Source organism: Herpailurus yagouaroundi, unplaced genomic scaffold, assembly GCF_014898765.1.
Source record: "Herpailurus yagouaroundi ecotype Mexico unplaced genomic scaffold, PumYag 77, whole genome shotgun sequence".
Lineage (NCBI taxonomy): Eukaryota > Metazoa > Chordata > Mammalia > Carnivora > Felidae > Herpailurus > Herpailurus yagouaroundi.
In genome coordinates this window covers 46,133,551-46,150,720 of record NW_024412388.1, presented here as the reverse complement: position 1 = coordinate 46,150,720, position 17,170 = coordinate 46,133,551, and the positions used below count along the sequence as shown (strand labels likewise).

Sequence of the window (17,170 nt, the reverse complement as noted above, 5' to 3'; positions counted from 1 at the left end):
CTCTTATGCTTTGGCTCTCTCCCACTCTAACCTCTTTTTTTTTTTTCTTCCCCTCCCCCATGGGTTTCTGTTAAGTTTCTCAGGATCCACATAAGAGTGAAAACATATGGTATCTGTCTTTCTTAAGAGCAGAGAATTTGAACATAACCTGTGTAGTTCCAAAGTTAAGTTCAACAGCCAAGTTGTACAGAGTCTGCAAACACTAGGAGACAGGGAAGAAGTTAGCTCTTGCTATCAGCCCCAGGGAGAATTGTAATGGAGAAAGGTAGGCATTGGAGTTGCAAAAAAAAAAAAAAAAACAAAAAATTGGACAGATAGAGGGTGCATTTTGTGAAGCAAGAACACACAAGCAGAGTCAGGGGTGATGGACATTACAGATTCTAGGAAATTATAAATATCCCTGTTTGGTTTAAGGGTAGTTGTGTTGGGTTGTGGCTGGAGACCATAATTCCACCACATCATGAAGAACTTTGAATGCTGTACTAAAGGGTTTAGAACTTAACTTGTATAGGCAGCAAGGAGCCCCCCCAAAATTTGTATCAAGGGACTTATCAGCAACTGTTAGTATTCTCCTTTATAAGTATGCTTTACATGTTGTGAAGAAATTAAACATATCTGAAGTGTTTCAAAGAGGAGACATTTGTTTTCATTGCGTCTTACATAGACAATCACATTACCAGCCGACATGGCCCCCTAGGTAAGGAGTGGTGTTGTATCAGCACTTAGAACGCTTTGCATGCACAGTGAAATCAGCTAATCACACTGTTTTTTTCCTGGAATGATAAGACATTGTTTTCTTTTGTGCTTTAGGAAGGGTTAAGAAACTTCAAGGAACTTCGAGCCAAATTTCAAAAGTTTGATGTGCCCTCTCTTCCAAGACCTATATTCCCAGCAAGAATTTGTCAAAAGAGCGATATTGGAAACACACAGTCAACAGGTGTTTTGGCCAATGAGAAACCCCTCTCCTCCAACCACAGTCAGCTCCCACTGTATTGTTCTAGCGGTGAACCCCAGCCTCTTCAACCCCAGGAAACGAAGTCCTCCCAGAGGAGCAAGATTCAGAGATGTTCTGATTCCTCAGAACCTCCAGAAGGGTCTACTGATTCTGCAGTAAAGTCACAGAAGACGTCTCTGCTGTTAGACGTGAATCAGTCAAATGCTGACATAACCCATGAGAGGAATGTCATGGTGACTGACAGCTTCAAAGACAAGCTCTGGAATTGGGAGAAGGTTTCATCTCAGAAAAGTGGGATGTCTTCAGCCTTTGTCCTTGCCAGTCGTGGAAGAAGGGCCTTCCATCTGGAGGAGGAGAAAAGCATAGGGCTTGCTCCACAGGAGCCCAGGGGGAAGCTAGAAACAGGAGGAGCCCAGACCCTTCCTTCCCAGAAGCACTTGATGGCCCCCCAAAATTCACTTGCCTCCTTTCAAGATCCTACTTCTCTACTTTTTCAATGTGGCAGGAAGAGCCTAGAAAGCCCCTATCCTGAGAGGAGCCCCGTGGGGAACACCTGCCAGCCTGTCTATGAGAGTGAACTTGCCATCCAGGTCCCCGGTGAGAAAGTAATGCCTGAGGGAGGGGCCACTGTGTCTTTCTAATTTAGAGCCTCCTAGTGGCCATATGTGACCTGGGTGAGGTTTGCTCCGAACTCTAGAGCAGGTATGCGAGGCCCATCTGCTAACTTGTAATTTCAGGTTTGGGTAAAGTGCCTAATCTCCAGGAATCCTATTTAGCGATGATTTGGTCAAGTTTGGATTTGCCCTCCTAGCTCTACTTCTCACAAGATGCATGAACTTGGACAGTCGACTCAACCTCTTAGAGCCCGGTCTGCTCTCCTGTAAATCAGATCCATCACCAGTCTGCCCCAGCTTGGTAAACAGCACAAACATCCTCCTAGTTGCTCAGGCCAAAAACCTAGGAACTGTGCTCTAGTCTCTCTCTCATTCTCTGCATCCACTCCATCAGCAAACTCTTGGTTCCACCATGAAAATATGTTCTGAATCCCTCCACTTCTATCCATTTCTGCCTTCTTATTCACGCCATCATCATCTCTCACCTGGACCACCGCAGTGTTCCAGCTGGGTTCCCTGCTTCCATACTCTCGCCTCCTTTTATCCTATTCTCCTAGCGGGCACAGTGAACTTCTAACACATCAATTAGATCACATCACTCCCCTGCTCAAATTCAGTTCCAGCAGTCTTAAAGTGGCTGATGTGATTTGGCCCTTCCTACCTCTCTTACCCTCTCCTTTTACCACATTGGCCTTCTTGCTTTTCCTTAGATATACTAAGCTAGCTCCACCCCAGGGCCTTTGCACTTGCTGAGCACTCTGCCTGGAACATGCTTCCCCCAGGTCTTTGATGTCTCACTCCCTCCCCTCCACCATGGTCTCTGCTCAGGGTCACCTGTTGTGAGTAGAATTTGTGAATCACCATCTAAAATAACTACCCTACCCCTATAAGTCTCACCTTGATTTGGTTTTCCTCCTATCCCATCCTTACATGGGATACCTGTTGTATACCTGTTTGCATACCTCAATAAAATGTGAGTTACATGAGGGTAAAAACTGTCTTCTTTACCACCATATCCCCAGCACCTAAAAGAGCAAGGCCAGGTTTGGTAGGTCCTTAAAAAGTATTTATTGGATGCTTGGATGGGTGGATGGGTAGACGGGTGGGTGGAGGGATCTCCTGCATACGACTCTATATGGTGGATACAGACTGTCCAAGTTCATGCATCTTGTAAGAAGTAGAGCTACGAGGGCAAATCCAAGCTTGCCCAAATCATCTCTCAATCGTGGTCTCTGATTTCATGGCTCTGCACCTTCTGGGTCCTGCTGATGAATCTGACGTACTCCTGTTTCTCTCCCCCTGGCTCATAATAGACACCCGATTTCTTGCTGTTCCTTGAAGAGACTTTATTATGCTCAGGACATTGACATTAGCTCTTCCTCTTCCTTCTTGTTTGAGCCTTCCATAGCTGCATTTAGGTCTGAGTTCACATGACACTTTCACAGCTAATCCTTCTCTTTATCTGAAGAAGTTAGTTCAGTTCCCACTCTTGCCTATCAGCCTGGTGGATCTCTTTCATAGAACCCGCAGGTCTCTGTGATTACCTTTATTTGTTTGCGTGTTTATCATCCGTCTCCTCCTGTTAGAATGAAAATTCCTGAGGGCAAGGCTTGATCTCTTCTTGTTCTTAACTCCATACCCAGCTGTTAGAACAGTGCCTGGAATATAGTAGATAATTAGTTATTGGTGAAGGGATGCGGCAGGAGGATGGTTCGTCTACCAGACTGAGCTGTTGAGGACATTAAATGAGAGAACCCATGCCCTTGGCTTAGCACAGCACCTGGTAAAACTTAGGAACCCAGTTGGTAAGTGATCATTCATTTTCACCACATCTCCTTAATTTGATAAAGACTGAAATTTCTGATGTTGCAACTTATCATTACAATTTAATTATAATTATAATCCATAGGTGCCTACGAAGGGGTATCTGGGTGGCTCAGTCCGTTGAGTGTCCGACTTCACCTCAGGTCATGATCTCGCGGTTCATGAGTTCAGGCCCCATATCGGGCTCGTTACTGTCAGCCTGTCAGTGCAGAGCCCGCTTTGGATCCTCTGTCCCCCCTGTCTCTGCCCCTCCCCCACTCGCACTCTCCCAAAATAAGTAATTTTTTTTTTTTTTTTTTTAAAAACCTAGGAAGAGAGGAGCTTGGTCCTAACTGATAGAACCCCTCCTGGTGGGGCACGAGGGGGCCGTCCTCCCCTCCCCTCCCAGATCCCAGAGTGGGCAGCAGGGCTCTGAGGCAGTTGCAATGAGGGATTTGTACACTGGCCCCCATATTTAGTTTTAGCATGGCTAGTCCATGTACTCAACCACTGTATTATGTGAAGCAAAAACAAGGCTCTTGGATCATACAAGATGTTGTGCTGTGAAGCGTTAGAGGCAGATAAGGTTTTCACATATAATATTGGGATTTCTGTTGGAGTCTGGCTTCTGAGTACAGAAGGACAAAATGTAGGCATTCGACACTGTCTCAGAAAATTCCAGGACGCAAAACCATAAAATCCACAGGTGCCCACATACCATAAACTTAGCCTTGAAGCTTGTCCCAGACTGTGAGCCCTGGAAATCAGAGATCAATTCTTACTCCTCTTTATAGCCCCCGTGTTATTTGCATGTCATAAGTGCTTGATGGAACCTTTCAGGGAGTAGTCACCATGCATTTTCTTGAAAGTAGGTTCTCTGCCTGATGCTGGCAGGAGAGCAATATGGCCTTGTCCCTGTGCATGAGGAGCTGACCCTCAATAGTAAGATAGACTGGCGGCCCCTCTAATATGCCACCACACTGGCGGAGAGGTGTTAATGATATGTTGTGGAGATACAAAACAGAGTGGTTAATTCTCACCTCGATTTTGAAATCGATGAAACCTTCCCAGAGGAGGTGTCATTGGAGCAGGGCCTTAAACGAGTCAGAGCTTGCCAAGAAGGAAGTGAGGGAACAGCATTCCAGAACCAGGAATGGCATGAACAAAGTCTTGGGTACAGGATGACTTTGTAAATCAAATTCAGACAACTGAGAAGCCATTGGTATGAGTGAAAGATATTTGGGCTGAGGTCAGAAAAGGATGCTAAAGTGTAATAAGAAAAGAATCTGGAAATGTGGATGGGGGGCCATGTCGTAGGAACATGCCAGAGGATGGACTACATAAATGGGTGTCATGCTGATGAAGCCAGGCTTCGTCCTCTGGGCAGCAGGCTAGTGACATGATCAGGTTTGCATTTTGATCAGGGCACCCTGGCCAGTAGGACAGATCTAGACAAGAAGGGAGAGAGACTGGCCAGTTTCACCCAAGAAGCCATGAAATGGAAAATAGTAATAAAATAACTCCCTTTTTTTTTTTTTTAAATCTCTGCTCAGAGAAACAGCCAGATGACAAGCATCACCAACTTCTCAAAACAAAGCCACTGCCTTCCATCAAGTCCCTGGGTCCTCCTCCCCCAAAGCCTCCGAAGCCCCCAGCCGTGAACCTCCAGGCCTTCCAGAGGCAGGCAGCTGTAATTGCTAAGACCCACACGGAAGGTAAGAAAACGCACAGGTCCCCTGCAGGCAGCCAGCCAGCCAGGGGCCAGCGGGAGTCATGGCTCCAATGCCCGCATCCCTCCCCACCCCCAGCCCCCCACCGGCCTCCATTGCCTCCCTCTTCCTGTCAGCTCCCAGGTGATAATGCCGAACTGCTTTTCCATGGGGCCGGACGTCCGTCACTGCTTATTTTCACGTGGAGGCCGTGGCAGCTTGCCCGTGAGATACGACAGATCTGCAGGAATTGGCCCCTTATCGCTCCTGGGCCAGCCTGCTTCCCCTGAGAGCATTGCATTTGATCACCGGGAGGCTGTCCAAGAGGAAGAAAACGAAAAGTAGTCAAGCAGGGAGCAGGGAGCTTTTGTGATTCCTACAAAGCCTGTGTTGTCAACACAATCAGGGCGGTAGGAGGGAGGAGGGAATGAAAAGGGAAGAAAATCAGCGTGAACTTGACGGGTGATCCTAATGTGGGTCCCTCAGGCCTGTGTGATCGGCCTTCTGTAACTAGTCCAAGGGCCCCACCCCTGCCCCCCACCGCTGGCCCTTTGCAGGAACTGAGGAGTCCTCGGAAGCCATTTTTGTGTACTGTTCTGACTCTACCTCCTCTGCTTAGAGGAATACCTTCTCATCCCCTCGCGGCCGCCCCGTGGTCTGACCCTGTTGACGCTTCAAAGGCCTTTGTTTATGTTTGCTCTAATGAAACACGAGATGTACGCCCTCTTTGGGGTGACACCTAGTGCTGTGCTAACTTTGGTTTTACCGTGGCCGCGAGTGCCAGCAGACCTTGCGCCTTGTTCACATGACGGCTCGGAACACCCTCAGTTAAATTTCTTGAACGCATTGGTTCTCAAACTTCAGCCTCTGCCGGAATCAGCTAGAGGACTTGTCAAAACACCAATCACAGGGCCCCACTCCCAGAGCGTCTGATTTATTTGGTGTGCATTGGGTACCCGAGAATTGGCCTTTGTGACGAGGTCCCCAGGAGATGCTGATGCTTCGGGTCCAGTGACCACATTTTGACAATCCATGCTGCAATCCTCTTCTGTCTGATCCTTAGAGGAAACTCTCTGTGAGGATGTAGAGCCCTGGTGCGTGGACCTGATCTCAGCTGGTCGGCCCGAGACACCCCCACCCCCTCCCTGCCTCACCGAGCGCGGACCCCAGCCCCCCAGCCCCCGGTCCCATTTCTGCTCCACCAAGATGAAAGAAACCATCACAAACCAGGAGGAACTCTCACTGGGAAGCACAGGTGCACATTGGTGGGAAAGGAACTACTCCCCGAAAGAAGATGGTTCATAGAACAGCTACAGGAGATGATAAAAAAATGTCAGTTCTCCTTAAAGAAGTGAGGGGTAAACAGTAGCTCTGGTGAGTCGAAGAAGCGACTGTGTTCGCAAACCGAGGAAGGGTGATCCGCTTTTGCGACCCTAGAGTTCGGGCGCCCGGGGCAGCGAGCACTTTCACCATCAAGGGCCAAGTGGAGGTAAAGCAGCTGACAGAAAGCCTACCCAGAGGTTTAAACCAGCTTTGTGCAGCAGCTCCTGCCCACGGTCTACCACCCACTACTGGGGAGGAGGAGGAGGAGGAAGAGGAGGAGGAGGAGGAAGTTGCAGGTCACGTGGAGCGTTTTGATGAAGCTTCCAAGAAGGAAGCAAACTGAATGGAGTCAACTTCTGAAGGAGATAGGACTTGAAGAGGTTACCAGGAGCTGCTCTTTTTTAGATTACGAGTGCTTTTTAAAATTTTGTTCATGGGGGCGCCTGGGTGGCTCAGTCGGTTAAGTGTCCGACTTGGGCTCAGGTCACGATCTCACGGGTCCGTGAGTTCGAGCCCCATGTTGGGCTCCGTGCTGACAGCTCAGAGCCTGGAGCCTGCTTCGGACTCTGTGTCTCCCTCTCTCTCTGCCCCTCCCCCACTTTCTCTGTCTCTCAAAAAAAATGAATAAACATTAAAAAAATTAACATTCTGTTCATGGATCTGATAAAATCTGGATCTCTAATGTTTTTAAGCCCCAGCCCCTTGGACAGTGCAACTCTGTTCAGTATTTGCTTAGACACAATATATTCTTGGCAACTAATGAAGCTGAAGAAGCCCGGGAATGAAGTTTGAAACAAAGTTAATAAAGACCTTTGCCTAGTGAAAAAAAAAAAAAAAAAAAAAAAAAAAAAAGAAGAAGAAGAAGAAGAAAGAAACAGAGCTTTTATAAGTAGACGTTCATAACAATTTGGCCACCTCCATAACAGAGAAAGCTAAGTATGATTTTTTAAAGCATAGAATCATTCAGACCTCAAACACTCCCAAAGCGAAGAAGTCTGTCAGAGAACATAGAACAAAGCACCAAGTGTTTTGTAATAAAATGGGCTTTGTGAACCCCAGCTCCCCCAGTCGCTAGCTATTTAGGCCTGGGCATGTTATTCACTGAGCCTCATTGTCCTTATCTGTAAAATGGGGATGACAGTAACACTCCTCGCCTGATGTCTGTGAGGATAAGTGAGATGAGTCATGGAAAGAGTGGAAACAATGTTTGGCACACCAGTATGTGCTCAATAAATGCAATGTTATCATTGTTTCAAGTTTGTGTTGAGCAGCTACACTCTCCTTGCCCTGGGCCCTGTGATAGCCGCCAAGAGATAGAGAACCCCCCACACAAGTTCTGGTACTCCAGAAGGTCAAAGTCTAATACAGAAGATCAAGAGAAGACTCCTAAAGAAGCACCATAGGTGTGCCCGGGGGGCTCAGTTAAGCATTCAATTCAGCTCAGCTCATGATCTCGCGGTTCCTGAGTTCCAGCCCCTTGTCAGGCTCTGTGCTGACAGCTTGGAGCCTGGAGCCTGCTTTGGATTCTGTGTCTCCCTTCCTTTCTGCCCCTCCCCTGCTCTTATCTCTCTATCTCTGTCTCTGTCTGTCTCTCTCTCTCTCTCTCTCTGTCTCTCTCTCTCTCTCTCTCTCTCACACACACACACACACACACACACACACACACACAGTACCATGAAGTGTAGGTGGATGCTGGACTGCAGGACCCAGGGTGCTGGGGAGGGGGGAGGCGGTTTGGGGCACCCGTGAGTTGCGGCTCCTCACTTTGTCTCTGGGGTGAGGGCCTTGCACAAAGTTCGCTTTAATCAGGCTGCCACCTATGCGCCTTCTCACTCTACGTCTTGCTCTTACAGCCGCTGTGGAAGAGGGCTGCCTGCCTCCAGAGAGGTGAGTACCTGCTTCTTAATTGGGTAGGAGCACAGCGCATGTCGCCATTGACAAGGCTGCTTAACCTGCCTGAGAGCAGGCAGTAGGTCCACGCCAGGTGTCTCTCTTTCTCCGAAGGGTTGCAGGAAGAACAGATTTATAAGCAACAAGCTGCAGCTTTTGTTTTAGAGGAGAGATTAAATAAACTGCATTTAACTGCTGTGCTGACAAGAAGTTGCAAAGATGGTCCTCTGAGGGACTTTTATTTATGATACAGTTGGGTTCAGTAAATTGAAACATCGGCTTCCATAGTAATAAATTGAATTAGAGGCTCCAGAATGCTGTGGGCAGCTGGCGTGATGTTAGGAATCGGTAATGGGACAGAGGACCTTCTGTTTTTGTTGTACTTGTTCTGAGAACTTTGCCATGGAAGTGTCAGTTCATTAATTCACTCGACCAAATGCTATCTGTGCAGCCCTTTGAGGGTCGTGCGTTGAGCTGGCTACTTTGTGCAGATTTTCTCACTTCCTTTTCTCCACGCTGCAAAATGGCCGCTGCTGTCCGCATTGTCTAGCCGAAGACACTTGGGCTCAGAAAGTTTGGCCATTTGCAGAACCATGATTCCATCCCGTAGATGCCCAAACTATTTTTCCTATCGAATATAATGGAAATAGAAGAGGGTGTAAGTCTGAGGTGTGCAAGATGTTAGCATGACACATTTGTAAATTGCAGTGTGACCGCTTCAGTAGTTAGCTGGTGCCTTTTTCACCGCGCGTAATTCTCGTTTCTCTTTTGTGTTGAAAACAGTTACGATCTCATCTCTTGGCAACTTTAAAATTTACAATAAAACACTCTTTGCTGTAGTCACTATTTGCACATTAGATCTCTGGAACTTCCTTATCTACTAGTTATAAGTTTGTACCTTAAATAGCATCTCCCCACCTCACCCACCCCTCAGCCTCTGGTAACCACTCTTTACTCTGTTTTTACAAGTTTCGTTTTTGTTGTTGTTGTTTTTTAGATTTCCCATCTGAGTGATACCATACGATAATTGTTTTTTCTCTGTCTGATTTATCTCACTTTTCCTAATGCCATCAAGGTCCGTCACTGATGGCAGGATTGTCTCCTTTCTTGTGGCTGAATAACATCCTGCCGTACATAGAGGGCACATCTTTATCCATTCATCTTTTGATGGACGCTTAGGTTGTTTCCACATCTTGCCTATTGCGATATTAACAGGAGTGTAGAGGCATCTCTTCAAGATGCTAATGTCATTTCCTTCAGATACATACCCAGGAGTGGGAGTGCTGGATCATATGACAGGTCAATTCTTTTTTAAATTTTTTTTTCAACGTTTTTATTTATTTTTGGGACAGAGAGAGACAGAGCATGAACGGGGGAGGGGCAGAGAGAGAGGGAGACACAGAATCGGAAACAGGCTCCAGGCTCCGAGCCATCAGCCCAGAGCCCGACGCGGGGCTCGAACTCACGGACCGTGAGATCGTGGACAGGTCAATTCTTAATTGAACCCCTATACTCTTTTCCATAATGGCTGTACGAACAGGTGTGCCCAAACTCTTTTGATTGTATCAACCTCACCTCCCTCACCTCCCTCACAAATAGGTTCCTTTTCTCAAGAAGGTCAGCCTTGGAAGAAGCAGCAAACATAAAAACCAATCCCCACATTATTTACCAAACGTTTATAAGACTAGAATGTGTTAATTTTCCTAATAGAGGAATGTACAAGATTTAGAGGTTGCACAAATATGGGAGTGCTCACTTGTCCTTGGGAGGGGTCAGTGAAGCCTTTATAGAAAATATATCAGTGATCTATTGCTACAGTCATACTCCATAATACACAACAAAGTATCAACAGCATACAGCAAAAGTGTGGGTGAAGCTGATCTGGGCTGGGCTCAGCTGGTGGTGTTAGTATGTTGCAGATTCCCTAGGCAGTTTGCCTGATATTGACTGGGGTTGCTACCCTTGTCTGGGGGTCAGCCTGCAGTTGGCGGATGTAGGATTGCCTTGGCTGGCATGAGTGGGGCAACCTGACTTCACACCGTCTGCCTCACCCTCCAGCAAACTGGCTGAGGAACAACCTACAGTCACAGCAGACAAGCAAGACCATCCCAGTTGCACACACACTTTTCAGACTCTGCTGTATCACATTTGCTCACATCCTATTGGTCAAAGCAAGTCACGTGGCCCAGCTTCAGCATGGGAGGACACCACAACTTTACCTAAAAAAAAGGGGGGGGGGCAGGGATCCAAGAAGGAGTGAAGAATAGGGGTGTACATCCAATCAGCCTGTCACTGAAGAGGGAACATTTGCCGTGAGTACTGAGGGTCGACATTGGCTGGATGATGTGGGGAAGGGCACTATAGGCAGAGGCAGGACCTGTGAGGAAATGGGTATTATCTGTGAAAACTAGAAATAGGTTAGTAGAATTGGTGTGGGAAGGGTAGTTTGGAATGAAAAGAAATGGTATTGTGGAGGTAAACAGGAGCCAAATCTTGGTAAGATGAGACTGTCTTGTTCACCAAGGAATTGACCATCTGGTGTTGGCATATGGTCCACCTGCTCCAGGAACTCCTAGTTTAGCTGCCCAGTTGAAAGAGTTAGATGACAGCACAGGGAAGGTGAGTGGAGCCACATTCTATGTGCGTTTTTGTGAAAGAGAAAAAGCAATTTAGACAGCGGAGGCAATGAGTTGTACTGTTTACTCAATGAACATGGGCCCCAGGGTGACCGTGTGAGGGGACAATATAACTCTGCTGTGCACTGAGTCAATCTTGGTTCCCTCGTGACTCACCTTCTCTGAGCATCTCAATGTGATGATACGGGTGCTGTGATTGAGGTATGTAACCAGATACGCATTCTTCCTACGGTCTGCCTCCGACCTCAGCTGAGTTCTTCTCTGGCACTTTCATCAAAGGCAGCGGTCTGTTTCAATATGGAGGCTAAACTTGCTTGCTGGCCACATATTGGGAAACAGTGGGGAGTCTCTAATGTGACACCTCCTTCCTGAGGGACTCGGAAGGGCAGTTGGACCGTGGGGTCCTTTCACACTGACTTTAGAACCCGACCATCATCAGAAACGAGGTTCACTGTACCGCAGTTACAGTAGGGGCCATGGTGATGTACGAGTACAAAGCAAAAGGGGCAGCGAGGAACCGGCATACTTAGGGGTGGCTTCATGGAGGATGAAAGCTCTTGAGATGGCTACTGCGTAATGGGTCAGGATTAAACAGGTATGCTTATTCCCTCTTGTGAGACTGTACAGTGGGTGAGGGCAGGGTACTGTTCCCAGAAATCACCACATTCCTGACTTGGATGGATGGATGGACCCAGGGATGCTCAGGAAAGAGACAGAATGTGACTGAAAACAAGGCAATAGTACAAAAGTGGGGGATAAACAGACACAGGGTATTCTTACGTGGAAGAGTAAGAGCTGAGATTGGATCCTAAAGTTAATTAGGTGCTGGGTTGAGAAGTTGGGACTTTGGCTGGTCAGTGATGTGTTAGTTTATTTTAAAAAAAATTTTAATGTTTATTTTTGAGAGAGAGACAGAGTGCAAGCAGGGGAGGGGCAGAGAGAGAGGGAGACACAGAATCGGAAGCGGGCTCCAGGCTCTGAGCTGTCAGTGCAGTGCCCGACACGGGGCATGAACAGTGAACTGTGAGATCATGACCTGAGCCAAAGTCAGACGCTTAGCCGACTGAGCCACGTAGGCGCCCCAGTGATGTGTTAGCTCAAACACGTAAGTGCAGTGATGCTGAACAGCGTTAGATACAACTTCCATGGAAACTGGCACTTGTTTGGAAAGAACATCTTCCACGTTCATGGTATTGATCTTCAGTACAAATAATAGATTCGAAGCAATACATTGGGTCTCATTACTGGGAGTGGACCTGGCAATTGTTGGATGTAGCAGGCCACGTAGCGTAATATTAACAAGTCTGGGGGTTTTAGTCCGAGGCCTACCACTTAACACCTGCATAACCTTGGACGAATGCCTTGACCTCTGCAGACCTTAGTTTCTACTCACGTAAACTGGGAGGCTGATAGGATCTAACTCATACAGGTATGGCAAATGTTAAATAATGATTGTAGGGTGTTGAGTGCAATGCCAAGCATCTAGAGAGTGTTCAATAAAGCTTGCTTGGCTATTGTTGAACCCCCCTCCAAAGGCAAGAATCCATGCTCAGAAACTTAGTCTCTTAAAAAAATCCTTTGATGGTGAGCTCATTACCAGAAGAGTCCCATATTTTTCTTGTTGAGGCACATTTTATTCATTCATCCTATGTTTATTGATTTATATGCCAAACCCTCTTACATACATTGAGAATATGGAATTGTATAGACAAAGGTTTCCTACATGCAGGTACATATACATACACACGTGTGACACATTTGTCTTCTGTATTCAAAAGTCTGAGTTGGGCTGGGGCCACAAATGACCTCCCTACCCCTAGCCATGTGTCCAAGATCTACTCATTGGTACTGTAAACAGGGTCTTGACCCCTTCCTTACGTGACGGCTCTTAAGACCTCTAGGGGATACATTGTGTTAAATAAAACTTTCATCGTTTTCAACCATTACTCACAAAACAGGAGTCCGTAGCTGTACTTTTATGTACTTTTAATCATCTTGTTAGAAACTCAGCGTATTTATAGTAGCCACTGATTTTTTAACCTCTTTATGTTGTGTGTTAAAGATGAGAAGCAGCATTGTATAATGCAACGTGGTCAAGTCTGGAGTCACATTCCCATAGAGTCAAATGCTTCCGCTCCAGCTGTGAGAGCTCAGAGCTTTGTTATATGCGTCTGTAAGGTGGACACAATAATACTTCTTCACTATCACGGAGACTAAATGAAATAACACATATGAAGCGTGGAGTACACAGAGGATGCTTAGTGAGTCTTGCTTTTTCAACCTTGGCCTTTCCATTCCTTGTTATCTCTGGAATAAATATCTCGTTAGTTCCCAACAGCGGAATGACTCATTGGAGGTTGTTCTTTGTCATCACTCTTTCAGGAGAGCCAAGCTGGCTGGCATCCCTCTTGACTAAGCAGCCCCTATTTGTGTGAGCAAAGCAGGTTAGTCCCAGGGCAGCAATTAGCACTGGGTCTCTGTCAGTACTTAGCAGAGTTGGCTAATATTTTATTCATTAGCTATAAATATGGCTTTGCTCCCATTAAGAAGTGTCAGGGGGTAGTCCTGACTCAGGAAATCTCTGACTCAAACACTAAAAAAGAGAGAGCCTGCTTATTTCAGGAGAGAAGATTCATACAGTATGGTGTTTCGCAGGTGAGGGTCTGTGGGTGGGTCCCAGGAGTCCACCATTTTCTCTCCTGAACTTTTTGATTTTGTGTCTTCATTTTAATGATAGTCTTTAAAAGATAACATAAGCTTGTTTTGAATATTCCTGATGATCTCTTTCATCCTAATGTTTTGGAACATGCTTTTGTATTTGCGTTCTGGTATTTCTACCCCATGTAGAGTGAGAAACACAGATGTCTTATAGGGCTGAGCGGATTATGTCGCTACATCTAGGACATGCGTTACATGACGGGGAGGGATAGATCCTGTGGAAATGGGAATAAATGCCTTACCTAAGGCGTTCACGTAAAATACTGATAATAACAGAACAAGCCCACAGTGGTCAAGCAAAATGCGTCTGTAGTCTTTATCTGAATAGTGGTAAGTGCCATAAAGCAAATTAACGAGAGCATTTGAATAGTAACTAGGATATAGGAAGTGTAGGATGATCAGGAGAGGCCAGACATGGTGACATTCAGGATGAGACCTGCATGATGAGGGACACAGTCATGAAAGGTCTAGGAGATGGACGTGCCAGGAGAGGGAATGGGGTCTCAAGGGAGAGCTCCATCTGCACATTGAGAGAACCAGCAAGGAAGGGAGCACAGTGGGCTGGTGCAGTGATGGTCTTGAGAGCCATGGAGTGAATTTGGATTTTGCTCTAAACATGCTGGGAAGCCACGGGAGTTTTATGCCAGGGAGTGACATGTGCTGACATTTATTTTGTAAAGATCCCTTGGGATGCTGTATAAATAATAAACTTAGTATGGAGACCGATAGAAAGAGAACGACAGCTTCAGAAGCCATTGCAACAACAAAAGAGTGACGATAACAACAAATGCAAGCAATCAGCATTCATATTTTACGTGTTCTAAGTTCTTCACACATATGGTTCCATTTATGACAGTCTGAAGAGGTAGATGATATCCAGTTTTATAGAGGAGGAAACTGAGAAGGAGATTAAGTGGCTTGATATGGACAAGGTGGTAGAAATGGAGATTTAACAAAATGAAGGGACTCCAGATGTGTTGTGGAGGAAATGCAGTGATTCCAGGATCAGCTGTAGAGAAAGAGATAAGAGGGCAAAAGAGGGATATGAGAGAGTTTCTAGGTGCTTTGCTGTTTCCATCATTGTTGGCATTAACACGTGTGGAGTGCTTGGCACATCCTCAGTGTTCAGTACAAGACTGACCCTTCCTGAAAGCTATTTGGGATTGTTTTTTTGCTTAAACAAAACAACATATCCTTGTGCCTTTGTGCATGTAAGACCAGAACTTCTTAGGACTAGTTTTTATGTTGTTTGCAACTACAGTGCTCTTTCTCGAATGGCTGCATTTCAGGTAGTCCAGACTGGCATAGACCTGCTCTGATTGACCAACAGCAAAACGGGCTCCTCCTGATGGTATCTGGGAGGTGAAGGTGGGCCCTGACATCCCAGTGTGCTTAATTCAGTCACCATGGGGCAAGAATGAGGAGAGGGAATTTGTTGAAGACTGTGCCTTATAAAGTCATAGACCTAGAATGTTCAGGTGGCTTCAGCTCAAGCCACTTCAGGAACTTCTTCTTATCCCTTTTTAATTGGATTTCAGGGACACAGCAAGGCCACTGTTTTGGCCTGTCTTCCCAAGGGCATTGGTGGCAAGAACACGTGTTTGGGGGTTTTCTCTATCATAGTTTCAAGTGTTCCTCCTTTAAAGAGAAGTTCACCTGTAGGTTCTGTTTATTGAGCACTTGTCACGGACGGAGGTTTGTGCCCTGTACTTAATGTCTACTCTCTCATTTTAAAGCTTCCAACCATAACTACCCCGTGAAATTGGTGGTTAGTGGGCTCCCTGACCATAGAATCAGGTTAAGGATTTCTAGATGATACAGCTGGATCATCAGTACCAGGATTTGACCTTGTCTGCAAGGTTTCAGAGTACCACCTATGAACCAGCCCTCCAGGCTGCCTTACAGAGGATTCACACTAGACCTTCACCTGTGACCAAAGAGGGAAACTTTTTTTTTTTTAATTTTTTTTTAATTTATTTTTGGGACAGAGAGAGACAGAGCATGAACGGGGGAGGGGCAGAGAGAGAGGGAGACACAGAATCGGAAACAGGCTCCAGGCTCCGAGCCATCAGCCCAGAGCCTGACGCGGGGCTCGAACTTACGGACCGCGAGATCGTGACCTGGCTGAAGTCGGACACCTAACCGACTGCGCCACCCAGGCGCCCCCAAAGAGGGAAACTTTTAAGACTCGTGGTCTGCTCTACACATTAAGCCTTGACATTGTCCACACAGGTATTCTCGAATACCTTTCCTGCCTTAAGATTTCTTTTTCTGTCTGTAGAAAGATCCGTGTGAGGGAGGCTGGCCAGGGTAGAGCTAAAGTATCGAAGTGTTAACAAGTCTCATCTCTCTTGAGTGGCATTCAAATGATAAGCTGGAAAAATTCATGATTTAGGAAGAAATTAGACACTAAAGTTGCAGACTTAGAGCCTATTTTTGTACATAGGTTTATTCGAAAAGGTTGAACAGAAACGAATCTTGGACTGTGGCCACGTGCTGGGCATTCCTTAGCCCTTTGTATCTTTTAGACTCATTTTAGTTCCATGATCATCTTAGGAGGGCAAAATTCATATTCTCGTTTTGTAGATGAGAAACCAAGGGCTCGGAGACATTTCATGACTTGCTCTAAAGTGTAAGATAATACAGGGGCACCTGGGTGGCTTAGTCAGTGAAGCAGCCGACTTCAGCTCCGGTCATGATCTTGCAGCTTGTGAGTTCGAGCCCTGCATCGGGCTCTGTGCTGACAGCTCGGAGCCTGGAGCCTGCTTTGGACTCTCTCTCTCCCTCTCTCTCAAAAATAAATGAACATTAAAAAAAAAAAAAAAAACTTTAAGTATAAGATAATACAGAGCTTATCTGGGATGCAGACTGAGGACTGGGTATTTATAAGGATTTTCAACTACACCACCCTGTCTCAGAATTTTTGTAACATGAGAGATTTTTGGAGATCTCTGTTAGATTCTAAATTCCACGATTGTCTCTCTTCCTCGCTTTTGTTTCCCCAGGAAGTAGACATGCAAGTAATAATTACTTAATAACTGAGTAAGTGATGGGCTAATTGAATGACAGGTTGATAAGGAGAAGGATAGACAGATAAACTTTCACCGTCCGTGAACTTTTATATAAACAAAGCATTCTCAGGTTCTGTCATCTGTATATTTTGCATTGATCTGCATGTCCAATATCCTGTCCTGCTAATATTAAAGCTAAACAATTTAAGACAATCTGGGCTCTTTGTTGGCCCTTGTATATCATGGGCGGGCTCCTGCCTTGTGAAGATACGGACTCACATGTAATAATCTCTGTCCTCTGCTCCTTCTTACTCTAGCCATCAGCTTCAAGTGACACTACCAAGAAGCTTGTCGTTATTTTTAGCCCTCCCGGGAGGCAGTCCTTTCTTCTTTACCTTCTGTGGGCCTGCTACACTTTGCATTCCATAGTTATTTAACCAAACTAATCACTGAGCACTTTCCCTCCAGTTGACATTTTGGATGAAATTCAAACTCCTTACCAAGGCCACGA

The 17,170-nt window shown here is 46.1% G+C and overlaps 1 protein-coding gene across 2 annotated transcripts in view; it reads left to right on the top strand.

Moving 5' to 3' along the window:
* Positions 1–17,170, top strand: part of FYB2 (FYN binding protein 2) — a 129,655-nt gene that overhangs the window by 33,730 nt on the left and 78,755 nt on the right. For both annotated transcript variants that reach the window (XM_040470375.1, XM_040470374.1), the window contains exons 2-4: positions 811–1,552; positions 4,926–5,087; positions 8,258–8,291. In XM_040470375.1, the coding sequence (XP_040326309.1) occupies positions 811–1,552; positions 4,926–5,087; positions 8,258–8,291 (938 nt within the window). The remainder of the gene's footprint in view (positions 1–810; positions 1,553–4,925; positions 5,088–8,257; positions 8,292–17,170) is intronic.